The following is a 20668-nucleotide window of genomic DNA, read 5'->3' as shown; positions in this document are numbered from 1 at the left end:
ATTGCGAGTTCACCCACTCACCACCTCAGCCGCAGGATCTGCAACCTCAGTGTCCTGTGAGGCAGAAAGCTGTGGGTTCAAACCCCCACGCCAGGACTCCAGCAGTTAACCTTGGCTCACACTTCAGTATGGTGCTGAGAGAATGATCACTGCCACTTGATTTATCTCATAGTCTCAGTTCCTTTTCAACCTTGACAGGGTCCTTCACGCTAGGCCTAAAATATAGATGCTGCTGCACGATATAGTTAACCAACACTGAATTATTATTCATGTACACAGCAGACCATTAATCATGGGCTGTGGTTGACAGTAAACATGCTGTTTCTATTTACATATACGGCTGACAAAAGTGTATTAACAGGAGATACGCAATAGAGAGAAAACAATGTAGTTAGTTGAGTGATTTATTCCACAACAAGAAGTTGCTATAAAGGCTCTTCTTCAAGGTTCAAATTTCACTCAAGTAACACATCTCGGGTTGTATTATAAATTGCCACTCACAAACTCTCATTTCTCCAGGATAAATCTGTCAGCACTGTGACAGGACAGCAACTAATTAACTAAAATCTTGTGGAGTCTGCTCGCTGTCGTACTCGATTTACCAAAGCCTGAGGTAATGGGGAGTTTAGGACAAAGATATTTCTCCAAAGGCGGCCCGCAGGTTCCAACAGACCATGGTTTATTGGTATAATTTCCCCACATTCAATCAGAAATTCGGCAGTAAATTATTTTCACGAGCCCTGGGCTCTGTATACAAATGATGAGCTCCGACGCACTGTAATATAGAGCAGCACAGGGCGTAGGGACAAGTTCCTGATTCCCTGCACCCGATCTCAGCCGTTTTATTAAATGAAGGTAGCCAGGCACCTCACGAAAGGGAGGAAAGGAAGGTGGTGGGAGAGGGGGGCATTGAAAGAAACAGTGAGAATTTATTCCCAGCCAAATCCTACCTCCCAGTTACTGAGGCACTGGCCAAGGCTGAGGAGAAAGTCTTCAATCAGTCTTCCTGGGAGATCACATAGGATGGCTTCGAGAAATGCTGAATCTTTTTTTTTTAAAACAAATTAAGTTTAACAACAGGTTCTGTGATAATGCAAAACTACATATCCAGTAATCTAGTCAGATAAGCAGCAATGCACAGCCGGGCTGAGCAGCTCAACCCAAACTATTAATGGCAAACTTCAGATACGGACAAGGAATGGGTCCTTGGTGAACGGTGCAGGGTTCAACATCTGTATGAAACATTCAATACAGAATTAATAGGGCTTCCTACACGCAGAGACTGCTCATTGACTGACCTGCCTTACCCAACACACTGCATCTTGGAAAAGCTGAATTCTCTCTCTCTCTCCCCACCCACCCCGACCAATTTTAAGGCATTTTTTTTCTCCCCTTCTGTACAGCAATTGTATTTCATACATCGTTTTGCATTTTCTCTACATACATGGGGAACAAAAAGGGTATGCTCATAGGTTTACAAGAGAGACCAGCTTCCTCTCGGTGAAGAAACGGTGCGGCTGAACTTTTGGGTCTTCGGTCTTCCTTTGAAAGTAGGACAGCACTGAAGGCGTGTCCTTTTTGTTGCCATCCTCATCGTCATCCCTACGAAAATAAAGCAAGTTCAAAAGATGTACTTCAGAAAGCGCAGTCGTTGGGACTGCAGCTGGCATCAGCATCCCAGGCTAGAGAATGGGAAGAATTTTTTTTTAGAGTTCTTTGCTTCTGATCGCGATGTTGGAAGGTTTGAATGTTGGACGGGGGTACGATCGGGCCTATCCAACACTCGGATGGAGAATGGGAACAGGGTGGCACGGGGCGTTAATCGCTGGCCTTTCAAATCAGGCACTGGCTGATGATGGGATCAAAATTACTTTGGTCTGCAAGTGCCCTGTGTGAAATGAGTTTGGGCACTCCCAATCCAGTACTGTACCTAGATGGCATGAGCCGACAGCACAAAACTGTCCCTAATCCAGTTTAATTAGCAATCTGACTCAGAGGCAACAGGATGGTGTGGGAAATGGAGAACATGTTACACTGGAGAAGGGGGTGTTCATCTGACACTGGGACTGAGGCATATTGTTGAGGCAGATTTACCTGTCTGGCTGTGTTAAATCTGACCTGGGGCTGCTTGGTGCCTGAACTTGGAAGAGCTCCATTCCTCAGCACCAACATCCCTCACCGCGACCTTGTGTTGCAGGGTGCTGAAGGCAGAGGAATGATACCCCCAGCAGGTACAGAAGCAGAGGGGAGAAATTGGGGCATGCAAATCATTTCTGTGAATATTTTCAGGTGTCTGATAATTATGCCAGGTAGACTTTTTAAAAATAAAAACTACACGACCTCAAGCAAAACAATCTCTTGTTGATTTTATATTGGATTTGCCCACGTCTGAACATTTGATGCTCTCGGCACTGGGCCAGCGACATGTCCTTCACCATCACTCGAAGCCTGCAGTATAAAACCCCTAAATCCAAAGGGGGGGGGGGAAAAAAAAACTGCTGGACTGCGGTTGAAAAGGATGATGCAACACCCAGCTCCAACTAAATGGAAAAATAAGGAGATGGGAGTGCAGAGAAATCAATAACAATATCGAGGCTAATGCAAGACTAGCAAAGGAAGGACACCTAGTATTTCATGAGTGGAAATAGTGTGCACCTGGGATCTTTTCATAATTGAACCAGGCGGAGGGCAAATTCCTGCGTCACCATCGGGCCCGTATCACAGCTCTATTTGGCAATCAAGGGAGAACTTAGAGAAGGCGCAGCACACACAGTACTCGAGTCCCAAGTCATTTGCTTCAGTATTTTTGTTTTGCAGAATTGCGTCTGAGCCACCTTTGAAGTTCACATTTTTTTTAATGAATTGCCCTAACAATGCATCTCCATTGTTGGGAGTATGCATTAGAATTTGTTTAAAGGAACTCCTAAATAGATACGGTGGTAATGCAGGACAGTTGTGGAGCCCTAGTTTTCAAGAAAAGGGGATGTAGATTTTAAGTAATTATCTGCAAACTTCCACATTTTAGATCCATAAACTCATGTCCTAATACTTCATTGGGGCTGGTGTCCAAATTGGAAAAAAAAGAGATACAGGAAACTTTCGATTAACCGGCCCCTAAATAACCGGAAATGTCGGTTAACCGGCAAAATTCAGGAGTAGGTTCAGGTAAATTTATTACTTTTTTTTACTCCATTTGTTGCTGTGCAAGGGTGTGGCTGCAGCTGTTGCTAAGCTACAGAGACACTTGCAACTTGTGCCCATTGTTCTGAAGCTGTTGCTAAGCAACAGGGTTTGTTGCTTTATACGGAGCTCTCAGCTCCGTATCTTTTACTATAGCTTTCGGTTATCCGGAATTTTCGATGAACCGGCACCACGTCGGTACCGTCCGTGCCGGATAAAAGAAAATTTCCTGTAGCTTGCATTCATATAGCACCTTTCAATACCTCAAGCCGTCCCAAAGAGCTTCAGTCAATGAAGTACTTTTGAAGTGCAGTCACTATTGTAATATTGGGAAATGTGGCAACCAAGTTGCGCACAGCATGATCCCATAAACAGACATGAGATTAATGACAAGATAATTTGTTTTAGTGGCACTGGATGATTGGTAAATATTGGTCAGGACAGTGGGAGAAATCCTCTTCGAATAGTGCCACGGGATCTTTTACGTCCACCTCGGAGAGCGGAAGGGGACTCGGTTTAGCACCTCATTCGAAAGATGGCAGCTCCCACAGGGCAGTGCTCCCTCATCTTAAGTTTGATTTTTCGATGGTGACAAGTAGTAGATGTAGAATTTTAACTGTGATCATCAACATTGTAGATAGGCATTCATTTTTATAAAGCCCAATATTGCACAATTCTGAATCTGCATTATTAAATTTATATACAGCATAGATTTTCAAACTGATAACAGAGGTTGTCAGGCTTCTGGGTTTGCTGACGTACTAGCAGGTTATTGCTGCTGGTGCATACTAATTAAAATGTTTCCTACAATAATAGCTATGTTTTCATTTGGGTAGCTGACATGGTTTTACGTTGAAATCATTCCAAATATGCAAAGACTCAAACGATCTGTACCCAGGAATTGAAGAAACAATGATGAATTTGAAGAAACAATGATGAAATATGTTGAGGACACTGACATGAATCAGTCATTCATGAAAGAAAGACTTATGAAATAATACTGAGCGGCCTGCGGGTGGCGCTGTCCAGGGAGAGTATAAATACTCGGGCACGGGCCCAGCTTGCGCAGGACATTCTTTAACAGGAACTAGTGAAGGACACAACTAGACCTCCATGTTGTAAAACAGTTGATTAAAGCTTTGTTTAACACCGAGACCAAGTGCCTAGTAGTTTCCTTACGTCAGACACCATATTGGGGAAGATGGTAAATTGTGATGGGGATTATGATCACACACACATTCAAGATACAGATCAATAGATTTTTCGCTACTCAGGCAATCAAGGCATATGGAGATAGTGTGGGAAAGTGGAGTTGAGGTAGGAGATTAGCCATGAAACTGAATGGCGGAGCAGGCTCAAAGGGCTGAAGGGCCGACTCCTGCTCTTGTGTTCTTATGTCAGCAAGAGTATATGTATATAAGCTAGCAGCACAGGCTGGTAAGTAGCAGATGCAGTTTAGTGCAGTAAAGTGAAATGACACATTTTGAATGCAAGGAAAAGGGAAAGGAAATGCATCTTAAATGGCAAGATTATAAGGGAGTACAGGAGTAGGGGGAACTTGTTGTAGATGTACAGGAAACTTTCGATTTACTGGCACCTAAATAACCGGAAATCTCGGTTAACCGGCAAAATTCAGGAGTAGGTTTTACTTCATATTGTATTTGCCTTCCTCCATCTGTTGCTGTGCAAGGGTGTGGCTGCAGCTGTTGCTAAGCTACAGAGACGCTTGGAACTTGTGGCCATTGTTCTACACTTGTTGCTAAGCAACAGGGTTTGTTGCTTTATACGGAGCTCTCAGCTCTCCGTATCTTTTACTATAGCTTTCGGTTATCCGGAATTTTTGATGAACCGGCACCACGTCGGTCCCGTCTGTGCCGGATTTAAAAAAGTTTCCTGTACAGTGGTCATTAAATACAAGGAGTTAATATGCAATATGCAAGTCTTCGTTATGTTGGGAGTACTGTGCACACTTTGGGCACCCCATTGATAGGAAGGATATAAAAGCAATGGGAAAGGTGCAACCCAGACTGTTACCAGGAATCAGCAGTTACAGGTTTGAAGATAAATTGGAGAAGATGGGGCTTTTCCCCCGCCCCAACTAGCGATGAGATGCTTAGAGGTGGCCTCCAAGAATATGGTAAATAATAAATTATTTCCACCGTCAGCAACAAGAGTGTACACATTTAAGATAAGAATTAAAACAGGAGGTGAGAAAAATTCCCTTACACACAGGGTGGTTAGAAGGCAGACCTTTCTGCCACAAACCATTACTGAAGCAGAGTCCATAAATACTTTTAAAATGGTGTTACGGTTGTTGTTGAGGAAAGGAGAAATACTGAAGAGTGTATGGGGAGCAAGGAGAGTGGGATTAAACTAATGGGCCATGTATGGTAGTGGAGTGGTTATATTACTGAGGCCTGGACTAATAAGCGAGTTTAAATCCCACCATGACATTTTGAGAATCTGAACTCAGTTTTGGGGGGAAAGAGCGGGGGAGTGGGACTCAGTGGATTGCTCTGCGAAAGAGCCGGCGCATTCAACGGGCCGCATGGCCTCCTTCTGTGCTGCACTATTCTATGATGCTGTGTGGAGAAATATACTGGGGCAGACCTGATGGGCCAAATAGTCTGTTTCTGAACAGTTACAGTTGTGAGGATGAACTTCAGATAGGGCCTATTTCCCCTGCCCCCCACTAGAGCGGAGAAGGTTAGGTGGGGGGGGTGACCTGAATGATCAACACGTGTAATGAACTTCTGGGCAGGGCAAACTCAACAATCAGTTAAGAAACAGCCGCCTGCTCCACCTGGGGAGGATTACTGGGATTTGCTACAGAAATGTCGCTGCATGGGTTACGCGATACAAGGCTTCAATTTCTTTTCACATTACAAACAAGCAGCAACAAGAGTCACTGCTGTGAAGGTTGAGGTGACAGCAGCTTTCTCTTCTGAGTGTTCACTCCTGCCAGGCGAAAAAACAAACCGCCGGTTAGGAGCTGGGAAAGGAGGCACAATAAAAGAAATAAAATCAATGCGGATTACTTAGTAACCCCATCAGCCAAAGGGCTCCATTTAATGCAGGGCAAGGTGGAAATTGTGACAACAGCTCATCCATCAGCCTGCCGGCAGCATGAAGACACTGGTCAAATCCACAGATTGCTCACACAGACTCCTGCTTCTGGACAGTTCAAGGGAGCTCAAGCCCATTAAAAAAAATAGCTTTAATGAATAGATTTCAATACATTACCCACAAATGAAATTCCCTTCTCCAGTGTTTTGTACCACGTTTTGTTCAGAAACTCAGCTTATAACATTCCTCCCTCCCCTCCCCTGGCTCAGTGAGTAGCACTCTCGCCTCTGAGTCAGAAGGTCGTGGGTTCAAGTCCCACTCCAGAGACTTGAGCACAAAAATCTAGGCTGACGCTCCCAGTGCAGCGCTGAGGGAGTGCTGCACTGTCGGAGGTGCCGTCTTTCAGATGAGACATTAAACCGAGGCCCCGTCTGCTCTCTCAGGTGGATGTAAAAGATCCCAAGGCACTAATTTGAAGACGAGCAGGGGGAGTTCTCCCCAGTGTCCTGGGCCAATATTTATCCCTCAATCAACATCACTAAAACAGATTATCTGGTCATTATCACATTGCTGTTTGTGGGAGCTTGCTGTGTGCAAATTGGCTGCTGCGTTTCCTACATTACAACAGTGACTGCACTTCAAAAAGTACTTCATTGGCTGTAAAGCGCTTTGGGATGTCTGGTGGTCGTGAAAGGCGCTATAGAAATGCAAGTCTTTCTTTTACCCTTTTTTTAACATTGTAACATCATTACAATTCAAACAATATCATCCCAGAAAATCCCAGCTGTAGTTTTCTTGACACAGCTGACAGAAAGCAGCGATGCCATCCTTTACAGAATGCATTACACAAAAGTAGCAACAGCGGCAGCTGTGCTCCTGGAACGGCGAATACAGTGCTGGACTAGGAACTCCAGCAGTCAGCTGCACGTGGTTAACAACTGGGAATGTGGGGCTGAACTCCAGAAACAGGGGCAACTTCTTTAATTTGGGCGTCGAATCACTTCAAAAAGCAGGACTTGAGCACATAATCTAGGCCAATGTTGCAGGGCAGTAATGACGGAGCACTGCATTAACGGAGTTGGCTTCCTTCAGGTGAGATCAAGCGCTGTCCTATCTGCCTGGTCAGGCGGACATTAAAGATCCCGGGACAATACTTTAAGGACAGTGGGACGTCTACACCAGTTCCTTAGACATATACAACCATGGTCGGGGAGTCCAGAACCAGGGGTCACAGTCTAAGGATAAGGGGTAGGCCATTTAGGACAGAGATGAGGAGGAATTTCTTCACCCAGAGAGTGGTGAACCTGTGGAATTCTCTACCACAGAAGGCAGTAGAGGCCAATTCATTAAATATATTCAAGAAGGAGTTAGATATATTTCTTAAGGCTAAAGGGATCAAGGGGTATGGGGAGAAGGCAGGGACAGGGTACTGAATTTGGATGATCAGCCATGATCGCATTGAATGGCGGAGCAGGCTCGAAGGGCCGAATGGCCTACTCCTGCTCCTTTCTTCTATGTTTCTATATTGCTTAAGCAACTGGAATTCTTGCCTACACAAGAATCACTCGACTCCAAAAGCAATCCTTTGTATGAAACACTTATGGGGGGGTTTCAACGACAGGATTGGCTGCTACACAACTGCAAGCATTTCTTTCTCTTTCTAAAATTAATGGCAAATAAACAGCAGTTCCACAACTTCTAAATTCCACAGTCTCTCCTACCAAGGTTTACCTATACCATTTGATTGGCTGTACTTGATATCATAATGATCATTATGTGCCACACTGCTCGACTGCAGATCCTGATCCCGATCCCAGAGCAGCAGAGCCATCTGCTGAAATTCTGCAATCATTGCACAGAGTGAGAATAAAAATCATTTATATTTCCATTGCACAAATATCATTAGCTCCCTTAATGGTTTAAGTGGGCAAATGCAATGCAATGTGACACTGAGACAAAAGACAAGAAGGTCCCACATTTAGTCTGTTCCCAATGAGCTGATATCAGCCAGAGCAACATTTGGGATACCACAATTGGCCTTCGCACTCCTGGGCTTGAGTGCAGGGGAGGGAAATCCGCTAGGGTTCTCACTCCCGATTCCACTGAGTGACCCTTACCAGAAAGTATGGGTGTGGACATCAGATGAGAACAGGATGTGATGCTTTTCAAAGCGAATAGCCTGCTGAAACTCAGTGTCCCAAAGTTACATAAGAATTAGGAGCAGGAGTCGGCCATCCCGCCCCTCGAGCCCGCTCCGCCATTCAATAAGATCATGGCTGATCTTCAACCTCAACTCCACTTTCCTGCCCGATCCCCATAACTCGGAGGTGTTACAATTGGTCTCAGTGATCCTGGGCTAAAGAGGAAAGCCAAGGTTCCCCCTCAGAAAGGCTATGCAGTGGTCCCCTGCTGGAAAGCACACACCTGTGTACACAAAGTGTGACCAGAACTGGATATGGCAGTGGTTCAGCCCGACACTGTCTAGGCTGGCACATTAAGAATGGCCACCTGGGGAGCCACGTTCCAGCAAGAGGCAGTACATTCACATGACAGGAAAAGGGGAGGAAACTGCTAAAAGTCAACTTCTAATAGGGGTTACCAACAGCAAGACTTATTTTTAAAAAGTGTTACCGATGATAAGATTCACTACACGAGCGGCAAATCTCCCTCCTCTCGCCTCGGAGTCAGAAGGCTGTGGGTTCGAGTCCCACGCCAGAGGTTGGAGCATATAATCTAGGCTGACACTCCCAGTGCAGTGCTGAGGGAGCGCTGCAGTGTCGGAGGTGCCGTCTTTTGGATGAGACGTTAAACCGAGGCCCCGACTGCGCTCTCAGGTGGACGCAGAAGAGCCCTCGGCACTATTTCGGAGAAGAGTAGGGGAGTTATTCCCGGTGTCCTGGGCCAATACTTATCCCTCAATCAACATAACAAAAACAGATTATCTGATCGCTATCACAGTGCTGTTTGTGGGAGCTTGCTGTCCGCAAATTGGCTGCTGCGTTTCCTACATTACAACAGTGACTGCACGTCAAAAGTACTTCATTGGCTGTAAAGTGCTTAAGGATGTCCGGTGGTCATGAAAGGCGCTATATAAATGCAAGTCTTTCTTTTCTTTTAAATTGAGCTCTGTAACTTGTGGGCTAGTTAATCATGTCATTCATTACATACCAGCGCACAGGTACTGCCCGACTATCCAGAATAGTCTGGGCTGTGCTCCAACTAAAGCGCACAAACTGCGGATAGCCAAAAACAGGGTCCATTTGCTTCTCCATCCATTCCTTTGTCTTAGGGTCTGCAAGAAAAAAAAAATACAAAAAGAAACAAATAAATCCTCGAAAACGCTGTCAAAAACACAGCAACTCTGAAAACACGCCAGAGCGCTCCGATGTAAATCCCCATTATGTAAGGGTGTTGATTGATGCAGCCTCAGTTTATGGCGCTGATCTTACTTCATTTCCCCCCCCGCCCCCCAAGTTTAATGTTTTAAGTTTCTCAGATAGCCGATCACATCATTTGGACAGCAACATGCCCTGGGGAGGTGGGTGGAGAGGAACTGCACACCCTAAACATATTACAAGGTAACCATCAAAAAGAACTCTGTTTCTCTCTCCACAGACGCTGCCTGGCCTGCTAAGTATTTCCAGCATTTTCTGTTGTTATATCAAAAAGAACTCATTTTGTAAAGCACAACATCCAATCTCCAGATAGGTTACATCAGGAAAACCCAGCAATTAAACTAAACCCAACAGTTATTTCTTGCTGTGTGTTAGATATAAGTAAATTAACCATTTGTTCTTAAACTGTAGTTTAATTAAAACATTCACGCTTTCTGAAAATCCCGCAAACTTTGAATAGAGGGCAATAAATCCGACATGGAACTTTCCTTGTGCATCGATATTTGAAATTCAAGGGATTCCTAGAAACTCAGGATTCAATTTTCCACTTTATTCAATTTCTTAGCAAGGCGAAGATCATCCGTTCTGATGGTTTGGAGAATCCCAGATACAAGCCCACATCCCATTACTCTGACAACACCTCAATCTGACTCAATGTTGAGCACGGTGGCATAGTGGTTAGCACTGTTGCCTCACAGCGCTAGGGACCCGGGTTCAAATCCGGCCTCGGGTGACTGTCTGTGTGGAGTTTGCACATTCTCCCCGTGTTTGCGTGGGTTTCCTCCGGGTGCTCCGGTTTCCTCCCACAGTCCAAAGATGTGCGGGTTAGGTTGATTTGGCTATGATAAATTGACCCTTAGTGTTAGGGGATTAAATACGTGGGGTTACGGGGATAGGGTGGGATATGTGTCGGTGCAGGCTCGATGGGCCGAAATGGCCTCTATCTGCACTGTGGGGATTCTGTGAAATAAGCAGACATAGCTGCAGACACAGAGAAAAGAGGAATAAAGCAAGAGTGGTGTGGGTGGGAGCTATACCTTATTCTCTACGTACTGTACACCATTTACAGCTACATCACCAAGAGTGGTGTAGGTGGGATCTATACCTTATTCTCTACGTACTGTACACCATTTACTGCTACATCACCAAGAGTGGTGTAGGTGGGATCTATACCTTATTCTCTACGTACTGTACACCATTTACAGCTACATCACCAAGAGTGGTGTAGGTGGGATCTATACCTTATTCTCTACGTACTGTACACCATTTACTGCTACATCACCAAGAGTGGTGTAGGTGGGATCTATACCTTATTCTCTACGTACTGTACACCATTTACAGCTACATCACCAAGAGTGGTGTAGGTGGGATCTATACCTTATTCTCTACGTACTGTACACCATTTACAGCTACATCACCAAGAGTGGTGTAGGTGGGATCTATACCTTATTCTCTACGTACTGCACACCATTTACAGCTACATCACCAATAAGAGAACTAACATTCACAGGGCACAGCTTGAACTCCGGCACTGGTGTGAGACCATAATCTCCAACATGTCCAACACCCACCTCACGTTCAGACTGTGTATACTGCAGAGTGGCCTTGGATAGAAATCCTCATGGTTTACCCCTCCCTTAGTAACAGAGCAATACTTTTAGCTCGACACGTGCTCGATTCAAAGTTTCTCTCATGTTCAGCACCAAAGACAACACTTAAAAGCTAGTCAACATTCATGAGAAACGGGAGTATGACTTTCTAAGCACCATACAGAGGTACGGTAGCGTAGTGGTCATGTTACTGGACGAGCAATCCGAGGCCGGGACCAAAGATCCGAGACTCGAGTTCAAATCCCACCTCGGCAGCTGAGGAATTTAATTTCAGTTCATTTAAATTCCGTTAATTAAATAAATCTGAAAGGAAAAAGCTAGTTATCAGTAATGGTGACCATGAAACTACCGATTGTTGTAACCTACCATCCTTACCCGGTCTGGCCGATATGTGACTCCAGACCCACAGCAAAGTGGTTGACTCTTAACTGCCCCCTGAAATGGCCCAGCGAGACACTCCGTTGTACAAGGCGGCTCACCACCAATGTTCCCTCTCATTTTTTTTTGTACTGAGCGGGCCACGAACTCCTTTGGGCGCGACCTTTTCGTCCGTGAGCAAATTTTAAAACAACTACTTTTACAACGACGACAGCAACCACTTAAAAGCATATATACAGTAATGCCATGTTGCCACCCCACCGTCTCAAATCATGAGACAATCAGACACGGTTCGATACAAGTTTAACATAACTTCTCTGCTTTTGAATTCTATTCCTCTCGAAATGAGCCCCAGTTCATTATTTGCTCTTTTATGGCTTTTTTAACCTGCGTTGCTACTTTTAATGATTTGTGAATCTATACCCCGAGGTTCCTTTGCAACTCTACCCCATTTACACTCTTTATTTTCCAAGGAGAAGATCGCCTCTTCATTCCTCCTGCCAATATGCACCACCTCACATTTATCTATATTGAAATTCATTTGTCATTTACATGCCAATTCTGCAAGTTTGTTTACGGTAGAGTTAATTAAAAGCTTTTAGCTTGTCATGTACAAGCTCTCTTTAATAAAAAATTACTTGTCAGAAATGACTGGGATATAAAAGAACTGCATAATAATGCATTAACACTTCAGAAACGTCACTCAGTTACAGGGTTATGCATCGACAAACAATCCAAAAGCCCAAGGTGAGCTGAAAGAGGCACATCTGTTCATGCAATTAGTATTAATTTTAAAGATTCAACACATTAGCCCATCCCTCACGTCACTATAGCAGTGGCTGCACAAGCAGCAGGAGCAGCGGCTTTCCTCTGGTGTGGACGTGCCGGACGTCCACAGAAGTAGTTCGAATATTAATCACAAGGCAACCAGACAACCAACAAATATAAAGTGCTGTAGTTCTTTAGTTCACAGTATTAAAAAGAATTGAACAAAAACGGGTATCCGTATTTCCAACTTCAATCACTTCCATTAATAAACGTCGTCATCTTGAACCAGCACCCCCCCATGTAACACGTCAGAAAGGCAGCACTTATTCACAAGTGCAGATAAACACAAACACAATTTGCATCACCGAATTAAAAACAAAAAGCAGGGAAAGCTATGGTTTAACAGAAATAACCATTCATTTTTCTTCCTGGCCAGGGGAACCGATCAGACTGACTTGGAAATGTTTACTAATATGTTGACGTAAAGATGTTAATTTACAAATTTCGCTTCTAATATTTTTCTCTCAAACATTCTCCACAATATTAATCCCTGCTCTTATCACGAAAAGTGTGGAATTACTTCAGGTACTTCGCAATTAAATAGTGGGAAACAAACTTCATTGTACTCTGAGTTTTTAATCTCCTATTTCAAACATTTATACAGTTTAATCAAGTATTTTCTGTGTCTTTCTCAATAAACAAATAGTGGTTTCTTCTAAAGAAGCTTCCTGCAATTTTTATACATCATTACATACTCGTGTTTCTATTAACACTCCACTAAACGTTTAAGAGCAAATCGATATTTACATTATTCCCGGGACTTGTTAGGACCGAAGAACGAAGGGCAAAATAAAATGGTTTGTGTTTTTCCCCTTTTTTGGTTCTTTTCCTAAACGTCTCTCTCTCACTTGCAGTTCTCCCCCCATCTCTCTCTCTCTCCTGCATTCACTCTCTCTCCCTCTCCCCCCAAGTCTCCCCGTCTCTCTCCCCCCAGTCTCTCTCTCTCGTTCCCCAGTCTCTCTCTCGCTCCCCCAGTCTCTCTCTCTCGTTCCCCCAGTCTCTCTCTCGCTCCCCAGTCTCTCTCTCGCTCCCCCAGTCTCTCTCTCTCTCCCCCCAGTCTCTCTCTCTCCCGCGTCTCTCTCGCTACCCCAGTCCTCTCTCTCTCCCCCCAGTCTCTCTATCTCTCTCCCCAGTCTCTCTCTCTCGCTCCCCCAGTCCCTCTCTCTCTCCCCCCAGTCTCTCTATCTCTCCCCCCGTCCCTCTCTCTCTCCCCCAGTCTCTCTATCTCTCTCTCTCTCTCCCCCCAGTCTCTCTCTCTCTCCCCCCCGTCTCTCTCTCTCTCTCTCTCTCTCCCCCCCGTCTCTCTCTCTCTCTCTCCCCCCGTCTCTCTCTCTCTCTCCCCCCGTCTCTCTCTCTCTCTCTCCCCCCCGTCTCTCTCTCTCCCCCCAGTCTCTCTCTCTCCCCCCCAGTCTCTCTATCACTCTCTCTCCCCAGTCTCTCTCTCTCTCTCCCCCCGTCTCTCTCTCTCTCTCTCTCCCCCCCGTCTCTCTCTCTCCCCCAGTCTCTCTCTCTCTCCCCCCCCCAGTCTCTCTATCTCTCTCTCTCCCCCGTCTCTCTCTCTCTCTCCCCCCGTCTCTCTCTCTCTCCCCCCCCGTCTCTCTCTCCCCCCCAGTCTCTCTCTCTCTCCCCAGTCTCTCTATCTCTCCCCCAGTCTCTCTCTCTCCCCCCCCCAAGTCTCTCTCTCTCTCTCTCCCCCTCCCCCCCAGTCTCTCTCTCTCCCCAAGTCTCTCTCTCTCTCCCCCAGTCTCTCTCTCTCTCCCCCCAGTCTCTCTCTCTCTCTCCCCCTCTCTCCCCCCCCAGTCTCTCTCTCTCTCTCCCCCAGTCTCTCTCTCTCTCTCTCCCCCAGTCTCTCTTTCTCTCTCTCTCCCCCCCAGTCTCTCTCTCCCCCCCCCCCAAGTCTCTCTCTCTCTCCCCCAGTCTCTCTCTCTCTCCCCCAGTCTCTCTCTCTCTCTCTCCCCCAGTCTCTCTCTCTCTCTCTCCCCCAGTCTCTCTCTCTCTCTCTCTCCCCGTCTCTCTCTCTCTCTCTCTCCCCGTCTCTCTCTCTCCCCGTCTCTCTCTCTCTCTCTCCCCGTCTCTCTCTCTCTCCCCCGTCTCTCTCTCTCCCCCGTCTCTCTCTCTCTCTCTCTCCCCCCCAGTCTCTCTCTCTCTCTCTCCCCCCCAGTCTCTCTCTCCCCCCCGTCTCTCTCTCTCTCTCCCCCCAGTCTCTCTCTCTCTCTCCCCCCCAGTCTCTCTCTCTCCCCCCCAGTCTCTCTCTCTCTCCCCCCCCAGTCTCTCTCTCTCCCCCCCAGTCTCTCTCTCTCCCCCCCAGTCTCTCTCTCTCTCTCCCCCCCCGTCTCTCTCTCTCTCCCCCCCAGTCTCTCTCTCTCTCCCCCCCAGTCTCTCTCTCTCTCCCCCCCCAGTCTCTCTCTCTCCCCCCGTCTCTCTCTCTCTCCCCCCCAGTCTCTCTCTCTCTCCCCCCCCGTCTCTCTCTCTCTCCCCCCCCAGTCTCTCTCCCCCCCCAGTCTCTCTCTCTCTCTCTCTCCCCCCCAGTCTCTCTCTCTCTCTCCCCCCAGTCTCTCTCTCCCCCCCCCCCAGTCTCTCTCTCCCCCCAGTCTGTCTCTCTCCCCCCAGGTCTCTCTCTCTCTCTCTCCCCAGTCTCTCTCTCTCTCTCTCTCTCTCCCCCCAGTCTCTCTCTCTCCCCCCAGTCTCTCTCTCTCTCTCCCCCAGTCTCTCTCTCTCTCCCCAGTCTCTCTCTCTCTCTCCCTCCAGTCTCTCTCTCTCTTTCTCCCCCCGTCTCTCTCTCCCCCCAGTCTCTCTCTCTCTCCCCCAGTCTCTCTCTCTCTCTCCCCCAGTCTCTCTCTCTCTCTCTCTCCCCCCCAGTCTCTCTCTCTCTCCCCCCTCCGTCTCTCTCTCTCCCCCCTCCGTCTCTCTCTCTCTCTCTCTCCTCAGTCTCTCTCTCACCCCCTTCTCTCTCTCTCCCCCCGTCTCTCTCTCTCCCCCCGTCTCTCTCTCTCCCCCGTCTCTCTCTCTCCCCGTCTCTCTCTCTCTCCCCCCAGTCTCTCTCTCTCTCCCCCAGTCTCTCTCTCTCTCCCCCAGTCTCTCTCTCTCTCTCCCCCCAGTCTCTCTCTCTCTCTCCCCCCCGTCTCTCTCTCTCCCCCCCCGTCTCTCTCTCCCCCCCTCCCAGTCTCTCTCTCTCCCCCCCAGTCTCTCTCTCTCTCCCCCTCTCTCCCAGTCTCTCTCTCCCCCAGTCTCTCTCTCACCCCCCAGCCTCTGTCTCTCTCTCCCCCCCAGTCTCTCTCTCTCTCTCCCCCCACCCCCGAGTCTCCCCCTGCCAGTCTCTCTCTCTCCCCGCCCCCCCCCCCCCCGATTCCCTCACTCTTCCCTTTCGATCCTCAATCTTCCCCCCACCGGCCACCAACAGATCCCCTGACCTCTGCATGGAGCGGACGAAAGCATGGCCCAACTGGGTACTGCGCATGCACGGCTCCGGTGTCCCACGAGCCGAATAATCAGAACGCGGGGGATTCTCCCGCTGAAAGGTCAAAGTTCAAGGAAGAAAATCAAATCCCTCCCGGCGTTACACAGCAACCTGTCAACCATCGGAACACACACTTCAGGAGCTGCGATTGAGATCGGCTTGGAGGTCGCAAGACTCGTAAACGAGTCTGTCTGGATTCCCGGGGCCGTCATGTATTGGGCCCCTCCCCTGCCACAGCTACTGCCCGGTTCTCTGCGCGGCACTTCAAATCAACTGCGCGTGAGCTCGGGAATCACTGCGCGTGCACCCGCGCATCTTAGAGGGAACAGTGCTCACCACCACCTTCTCAAGGGCAAGGAGGGATATACCCAATAAAGTAGAAAGTTCATCTTGTGACAGCAATCACAATTAGACTCAATACCAGGTCACAATTACACTGGTCATATCCTCATCAGCTACTGCAATCTTTTACAACTCAAATTTCTCTCCACGGATGTTGCCTGACCTGCTGAGTTTTTCCAGCATTTTCTGTTGTTATTTTGGTGTTTTCTTTCTGTTCTAGTATAGACTTGGAATAGCATCCTCTCCTGTCAGCCATCCCTTATAACTCAACAAGGCATACGCCCATTTTCAAAAGCGGATCGGAAGAATTCAACAGCAGAATATTAAAAACCAACAAGGACAGTTCTTCAGAAGGAGTTCACTTTAGAGGGGGAATGGGACACAGAAAGGAAGGTACCGTATGCCTTCGATTTCCCCACCACCTCTAAATATACAAAATAATAAATTGTAGAGACAAGATAAACTCAGATTATTACTTCAGATTACTCTAAGAAAATAGGGCCAGAGGCAGTAAATGGAAATGAGTGAAAAGTAAATATGGAACAAATCTATCAGGTACAATAACTCTACTCAGGAGTGACAAATTTTTGAAAAATGAGTAAAATGAGGTGAGTGTTCAACCATTTTCCATTCCTTCCCTCAGAAGATCCAGGGCAAACTTTCTAAATCTTCAGGCTAGCAAGACACCAATCACCTCCCACTGCTCCGGTACTGTACCGACCATGACGTGCCCCCTCCAGCTGCTGCTGCTGATTCTTACCATTGGGGTAACCGGAACCGTAATTCAGGTTTACATCTCCTAGATCTTCAACAAACTTCCATGATTGAACAGCATGGTCCCTCGCAACCTGGAGAGGAGACACCAGTTAAGGAACAGGGTGAACTTGACTCATCAACTTTTGAGGACTGCAGTTAATTTTCAATATGACATTCAAAAATATAACAAACATGTTTGCACCATTTAATAAGGGTAGTTAATGGCAAACTGCAGCATTTTATCGTGCACATAAGAAACCGGTTTCTCCCCTGAATATTTCAGTATTTTTAAATCACTCACAGATTGAATTCTTTTATGAAATAATAGTGCTCTACACTCGACTTTTCCACATTTGTTTTGGAGTGAAAAACGCTGTGCGCCCAATAGAAGTTTCACTGGGTGCCATAAACTGAAAAGATCAAGCATTGCATTTAAACAATAGCTTTTAAAAATTTGGACCTAGAGTTTGACCCATTACTGCCACCCTATGGTCAGGGTTTTCCAATCAGGCCTTTCCATGCAACAGGACAATGCAATGTGTTACACTAGGAGCCGAAGCAATGCTCATTATGGGGGTCAGCTGTCAAGGAGAGAAAGTTTTTAAAATGAAAACTAATACACCAACAGCACTTTTTAAAATTTGTTCATGGGATGTGGGCATCACTGGCAAGGCCAACATTTATTGCCCATCCCTAATTGCCCTCGAGGTGGTGGTGAGCTGCCTTCTTGAACCGCTGCAGTCCGTGTGGTGAAGGTGCTCCCACAGTGCTGTTAGGGGGGGGGGGGGGGGGGGGGGAGTTCCAGGATTTTGACCCAGCGACGATGAAGGAACGACAATATATTCCCAAGTCAGGATGGTGTGTGACTTGGAGGGGAACTTGGAGGTGGTGGTGTTCCCATGCACCTGCTGCCCTTGTCCTTCTAGGTGGAAGAGGTCGCGGGTTTGGGAGGTGCTGCCGAAGAAGCTTTGGCGAGTTGCTGCAGTGCAAGTTGTAGATGGTACACACTGCAGCCACGGTGCGCCGGTGGTGGAGGGAGTGAATGTTTAAGGTGGTGGATGGGGTGCCAATCAAGCGGGCTGCTTTGTCCTGGACTTCTGTATATATTGTCGTTTAGGTATGGAAACACATTCTGCAGTAGATTATACAACTGAAGTGTCTGACCAGTTATTTCTGACTGCTTGCATCTCAAGTGCCTGAATAAGGCCATCTGTTGGTATAGTCAGTCATTGCAGCTCCCAAGCACAGTCCAAGACCTGCTAAGCAGTCTGACGAAAAGCAGAAAGCTACGCTGCATTGAACTTGTTATATCTATACCTTCCATGAATACATTAGTCAAGTAAAGACATTTAAAAAGGTACGGTTTAACAAACATGGATGTCATCAGCAACCTAGTTTTCCTTTCTACAGGAAACCTTTTGATATCCGGCACTGACAGGACCGAGCTGGTGCCGTACCATCAAAAGTGCCGGACATACCAGCGTTAATGTTGAAACATACGGAACTGAAAAGCTCCGTGTGAATCAACAAACCCTGTTGCTTAGCAACAGCTTCAAAACAATCGGCTGCAGCTGCAAGCGTCTCTAGCTGAAGCTGTTGCTATAGCTACAGACCTTGCAGTGCCTGACTGGGAAAAAAAAAAGCAACGAGAACTAAAAAAACTTATAGAAAACGGCTCCTGATTTTTGTCGTTAGATCGAGTATTCCGGACATATAACCTCCGGATAAACCAAAGTTTCCTGTAATACTTCGTATCAATTTCAAGTGAAGTAACACGCTACCTATTCCATGCACCATTTTGCACGTGGGCAAGTAACAGCCGTCCACAATGGCCTCGCTCCTCGAGCAGCACCCGGGGCAGTGAGTGAGACACAATGGGCTCACCGGCTTACCCCACTGCTGCTAATGGGGAGGCGAGAGCAGCTGGAGTAGGGTGCATTACTGTAATTATCCCCAAAGTATTGCTTTTTCTAAGTTGCACTATGCGGGAATAAGTGAACAATGTATACTGGTTTTTTTTAAAAATTAAAAGCAACACTTTTCTGGAGTTCAGATTGACATGAATCAGTCATTCATGAAAGAAAGACTTATGAAATAATACTGAGCGGCCTACGGGTGGCGCTGTCCAGGGAGAGTATAAACACTCAGGCACGGGCCCAGCTTGCGCAGGACATTCTTAACAGGAACTAGTGAAGGATACAACTAGACCTCCATGTTGTAAAACAGTTGATTAAAGCTTTGTTTAACGCTTAGACCAAGTGCCTAGTAGTTTTCTTACGTCACAGATATAAAAGCATGCTGAAATACAAAGAGCAATGTACTTGGAGCAGATTAAAATGGCCAATTTAAGATGGTGGAAAGATCAAAAAGCGTAGGGTTACTTGGCATGGTGTAGTGAATGCAGGGCATAAGTTGCTCAAGATTTCTTAATTTCAACTGGGCTGCCAGGCCTTCAAATGTTTTTATTCATTCTCAGGATGTGGGCATGGCCGGCATTTATTGCCCGTCCCTAGTTGCCCTTGAGAAGGTGGTGGCGGGCCTTCTTCTTGAACCGCTGCAGTTCGTGTGGTTAAAGTCCTCTCACAGTGCTGTTAGGTAGGGAGTTGCAGGCGCGATCAAGGAACGGCCGTTATATATGCAAGTCAGAATGGTGTGTGACTTGGAGGTGATAATGTTCCCGTCCACATGCTGGCCCCTTGTACCTTCTAGATGGCGGGGGCGCGGGTTTAGGTGCTGCTGAAAAAATCTCAAAGGAGACAAGGCAGCTCACGCTGCTGTCAAGTGCATCCCAGCAACCAGCTCGAGAGGAGGTATATCAAAGGCCCTGACCTCAGACAGGAAATAAGAATTTCTGTCGCTCTGCGCACCTCTTCCTCGGGGCCAGGTACCGAACTGCACTGTTCATGTGTAATGATGTGTAATGTCTGTGTGCAACTTGAAGAGAAACTATAACACACTCCGAACACCCAGCACTCACTTTGGCACAGATACTGGCTGCACTGACTATTGGGAATAAGGAATCAGCCTTGGGTCTGACTGTGACCTCCAGCCCTGGGAAACGCTCCTTCAGCTTTGCCTCGTACTTTTCAGCAGGTCCAACGGTGTCTACGTAAACCTACGGATAAGCAGAGGTTCGGCCATTAATGCAGCAATACAAATACTGTATCAAGATTACTTATCGTCTACGTACTTAATCGGAATGCTAACTTTGGAACGAGTGTGTGGGTGCAGCAAGGCAGAAAGGTTCTATCACATGTGGGACTGGGACTGTGCAATTTAGGAAGTAGTTGCTTAAAAAATACATTTTGAAAACATGCAACTCAGTCAAGATTGGGAATGCACTGTGCAAGGAAACACAGATGTGAAACTATAATCTACCACTCCATATGTGTGGATAGCTAAGTTGTCTTACAGCAAATGAAAGTGAATTTAAAAAGACAATTTCACAGCAGCCGGAAATGAGAGCGACATTAATGGATTTCAAGTAAAAGCAACGGGGTTAATTAATTATTGATATACAATTCCAGCCATTAATTGAAAAGTCCCCAGGCTAATCATTCATGGTGATTCACAGCTGAATCAATCCTTCACACTGCAGCCCAAGAAGCCTACACTGACCCAGGGGCGTGCAAGAAGTGGACAATGGAAACTGGCCC

The 20668-nt window shown here is 46.8% G+C and overlaps 1 protein-coding gene across 1 annotated transcript in view; it reads right to left on the bottom strand.

Moving 5' to 3' along the window:
* Nucleotides 1-658: 658 nt before the first annotated feature.
* The window catches only part of rnaseh2a (ribonuclease H2, subunit A), a 29948-nt gene continuing 9938 nt past the window's right edge, over nucleotides 659-20668 (bottom strand). The window contains exons 5-8 of the mRNA XM_085971730.1: nucleotides 19990-20127; nucleotides 17017-17104; nucleotides 9415-9538; nucleotides 659-1602 (exon numbers count right to left, since the gene is read on the bottom strand). Of these exons, the coding sequence (XP_085827856.1) occupies nucleotides 1467-1602; nucleotides 9415-9538; nucleotides 17017-17104; nucleotides 19990-20127 (486 nt within the window). The 3' untranslated portion in view covers nucleotides 659-1466. The remainder of the gene's footprint in view (nucleotides 1603-9414; nucleotides 9539-17016; nucleotides 17105-19989; nucleotides 20128-20668) is intronic.

The sequence above is a fragment of the Somniosus microcephalus genome, chromosome 31, assembly GCF_052327205.1.
Source record: "Somniosus microcephalus isolate GS21.2 chromosome 31, FLI_Smic_1.0, whole genome shotgun sequence".
In the NCBI taxonomy this organism is placed as follows: domain Eukaryota; kingdom Metazoa; phylum Chordata; class Chondrichthyes; order Squaliformes; family Somniosidae; genus Somniosus; species Somniosus microcephalus.
This window is presented reverse-complemented; position numbering and strand designations above follow the sequence as displayed.